The following is a 3,090-nucleotide window of genomic DNA, read 5'->3' on the forward strand; positions in this document are numbered from 1 at the left end:
GCTTTCACTGGCTATGGGGGACTTTGCTCGCGGCTCTGTTGCTGTCAGGGTTATCAAGATGAAGTCTTTAGGGTTCATACTGGCACTCTGGGTTGCTTCCCCTGACTCATGTAAGCCGGGACCACCTGCTCAGGGTGGCGCTGCCCTGAGTGGACTGAGCATAGGTCAAGATCACCCACACATGGCCACAGACGAGTCTGATCTGCACAGCGCCCCCTCTTCCCAGGGACTCTCAACTGTGTGGAGTTGACAGTGAAAACTAACCAGACAGGCTCCACACTCAGGCCTTTTCCTCTCTGCCTCAGCAGTCACGGGAAGCCTACATGATGGGTCTTACCAAGGAGCAGTGTGGTAATTCTCCTGACTTATTTGTCTCCTACCCACCCCAACATCTTGTCCAGGCCACCGAGTCTCTAAACCTCTGAAATAATTCTTAGTCACAGGACACTCTTGGCATTTCATGTCAGTTATTATTACTTTATTACCTTTTTGGTCTCATACTACATTCAATACAGTACATTTTATTTTGAAAACTATCCAACACATCTTGTAATATGTAGCATTCAAAGCATTTGCCTATGTAAACTTTTAACTACCCATTGATACATACTTAATGACACAAGTTCTTCCATATACAATGACAATCGTACAAAAATACATCTAGGAGTTCCACTTTGTACAGTCGGTCATTAAATAATATTTAAACATGCATGTCTAGGTTCCTGTGAGTATTCTGAGTTATGAAGTTCCCTTGGGAAGGTGGTGGTAAGTTTGTTCTGACAAACTTGATTTGCCGTCTTACTTGGACTGCATTTGAAATAAAGGAGCTCAGGTGAACTCAGAACTGATGAGCCTAGAGCTAGGGAGGAGGAGGGTGTGGGGAGCAGGCTGGGGCACGGCACATGCTGAAGAGATTAGTACCTCCACATAGCTTACAGAGCAGAGCTAGGAGAGCCGTCATAGCTGCCTGAGGGAAGATGCGGACCAGCTCTTAGAGAATTGGGAAGCCTTGCTGCTGGAGTTACTTTTGTCTCAGGACCAGGCCTTGTCCATCGCCCTGTAGTGGGAGTAGCAGCTGATGGGACCATGGTCAGGAGAAACAGGGAGAGTTAGGACTAGCCGCACACTGGGTAAAGGGAAGTGGTGGAGAGACCGTCTCTCTGCTGTCCATCGGTCTCAGCACTGTGGCGAGTGGCTTCTCTCGAGTTACGGAGCTCTTTTAGACCTGTAGGAAGAGGAAACTGTACTGAGTGGAGTCGACTCTGCCGTCGGTTTGGGAACCCAAAGACCCTGGGGCAAGAGGCCTGGTGCGTTTTCATCTCTACAATCTCTATGGGTCACGGGGGCTGGGGCTTTTGTTTGTTTTTGTTTTTTTAAGTGAGGAAATGGGGGACCATTTGGCAACATTACCCGGACAGTTATAACTGCTTCACTTCTTTTTTTTTTTTTTTTTTTTTTCTTTTTTTTTTTTTTTTTTTTAGAGCTGGGGACCGAACCCAGGGCCTTGCGCTTTCTAGGCAAGCGCTCTACCACTGAGCTAAATCCCCAACCCCAACTGCTTCACTTCTAGACACTAGGAATGTATGGCCTAAGACGACACCTCAGTGTCTGTGTAAATGAAGGGAAAAGGCACATGCTGGTGCCACGAGTTTAAGGCAGACACCCTCGGCAGGGCCCAGGGAGATGCTGCTTCCCCGTCTGCCATTTCCTGAGAAAGCAACAGCAAACCTACCTTCTTTGGCTCACCGCTTTCAATAAGCTCTTGATGGCCTCAGATTCCGGATTCAGACACCTCTTCTCATTGTTCTTTTTCATTGTGGCACTGTGGACATAAGAGTGAGGTCCTCAGATTAACGTCAGGCCAGCAGAGCTGATGGCCCTGCAGGTCCCTGTCAGAATTCAGGCATGGTGCCTTAGACGTAGAGTCCTCAGGGACCCCGGTCATTCCCGATCTCCCTCTTGGATCTACCCTGTGGTTATGGAAGGGGCGTTATCGGCAGGTGGGATTGTACTTACATGATCTCAACATGCGGACAGGACAGACTTGCAGGAATGATTTCAAGTTTTCCTATGGCCCTGGGTCTCAGCGGCTGTTCATGGAAGTCGATGCAGGTGCAGCGCACCGTTCTTGCGAGAGGGATCCCTGCAGGGAGACAAGCGGTAAAGCCACCGTTTCATTTCAGGCACTTAAAACAGGTGAGGCAGTGCTTAGCAGAACCTGCCCCATATTGTCATGCAATCTGTGGAGAGGTGCATCCCGTGGTCTCATAGGCTGAATGGTCAACTATCTGATCATGGTGAGGAGAGATCTGCAGCTTGTCAGTTAGGAAATCCCGCCCTTAGGTAATATGCATAGTATTGGTTAGGCTCAGGTAAGGAGGCATCTATGTCTTACTCGGTCTCTCTCTTCCAGCTCTCTCCTCTCTTCTCCTCCCTCCCCCTTTCCTCTCTGTCCCCTTTCTCTTACTCTGTTTTTCTCTGACTTCAACCAGCATACGATACATTCTGCAGGCTGAAGGGATTTCTTCCTGCTCCCCTCTTTAGAGTACACACTGAAGCTTAGATACGTACTGTGTCTAGAACTGAGCTCAGTCCTCTTTCTGACTCGGATAATTAAATGGCCTTGGTGGCCCTTACCTTGAGTCCCACTCAGACTCAGCAGCACGAGGCAGAGAAGGACAGCAGCACTCGGGTTCATGGTGCTTCTGGAAGGTGGGCTCGGATGTAGCTGGGCTCGGGATGTAGCTGGGATTGGAATGCAGCTCAGCCGAGAGTGAAGCGCTTCATGAAGTGCAGGCCACTGTTCAGTATTTATGTGCACAGAGTTTCCCTCCCTGAGTCCTGATTGGCTGACTTGGGAGATGAGTCAGCAGGACTCCACAACCTTGGAGGGAAGTTCCCTGATGTTAAACCGAGGACACTGCTTGTGTTTATAGTGACCCATGAGCTTGGAATTTCCCTCTTTCCTGCCTGTGCTCCTTTTTGATTTTTTATGAGTGAGTTAGGTTTCACTTTCCAAAGCGTGAGCTTTTTGAGAAAACAGATGCAATGCTTTGTAGAATATGTTTGAAAATGGCTTTGAGGCTCATC

General features: G+C 48.7%; 1 protein-coding gene across 1 annotated transcript; it reads right to left on the reverse strand.

Moving 5' to 3' along the window:
- Window positions 1-450: 450 nt before the first annotated feature.
- Cxcl10 (C-X-C motif chemokine ligand 10) lies at window positions 451-2,782 on the reverse strand. Its single transcript, XM_032916545.1, has 4 exons — window positions 2,638-2,782; window positions 2,017-2,143; window positions 1,733-1,822; window positions 451-1,225 (listed from the first exon to the last, which is right to left on the reverse strand). The coding sequence occupies exons 1-4, from the start codon at window positions 2,696-2,698 to the stop codon at window positions 1,207-1,209; spliced, it is 297 nt and encodes a 98-aa protein (XP_032772436.1). The 5' UTR covers window positions 2,699-2,782; the 3' UTR covers window positions 451-1,206.
- Between the last annotated feature and the right edge of the window lie 308 nt (window positions 2,783-3,090).

Source organism: Rattus rattus, chromosome 11 (assembly GCF_011064425.1).
Source record: "Rattus rattus isolate New Zealand chromosome 11, Rrattus_CSIRO_v1, whole genome shotgun sequence".
NCBI lineage: Eukaryota > Metazoa > Chordata > Mammalia > Rodentia > Muridae > Rattus > Rattus rattus.

What these genes read in the sequence shown, in the direction of transcription:
- Cxcl10 (XM_032916545.1), bottom strand. Translation starts at nt 2,698, where the DNA reads ATGAACCCGAGTGCTGCTGTCCTTCTCTGCCTCGTGCTGCTGAGTCTG. An exon ending in GAGTCTGAGTGGGACTCAAG is followed by an intron (nt 2,144 to 2,637) that starts GTAAGGGCCACC and finishes GTCTCCCTGCAG; the next exon opens with GGATCCCTCTCGCAAGAACG. An exon ending in TGTCCGCATGTTGAGATCAT is followed by an intron (nt 1,823 to 2,016) that starts GTAAGTACAATC and finishes TTATGTCCACAG; the next exon opens with TGCCACAATGAAAAAGAACA.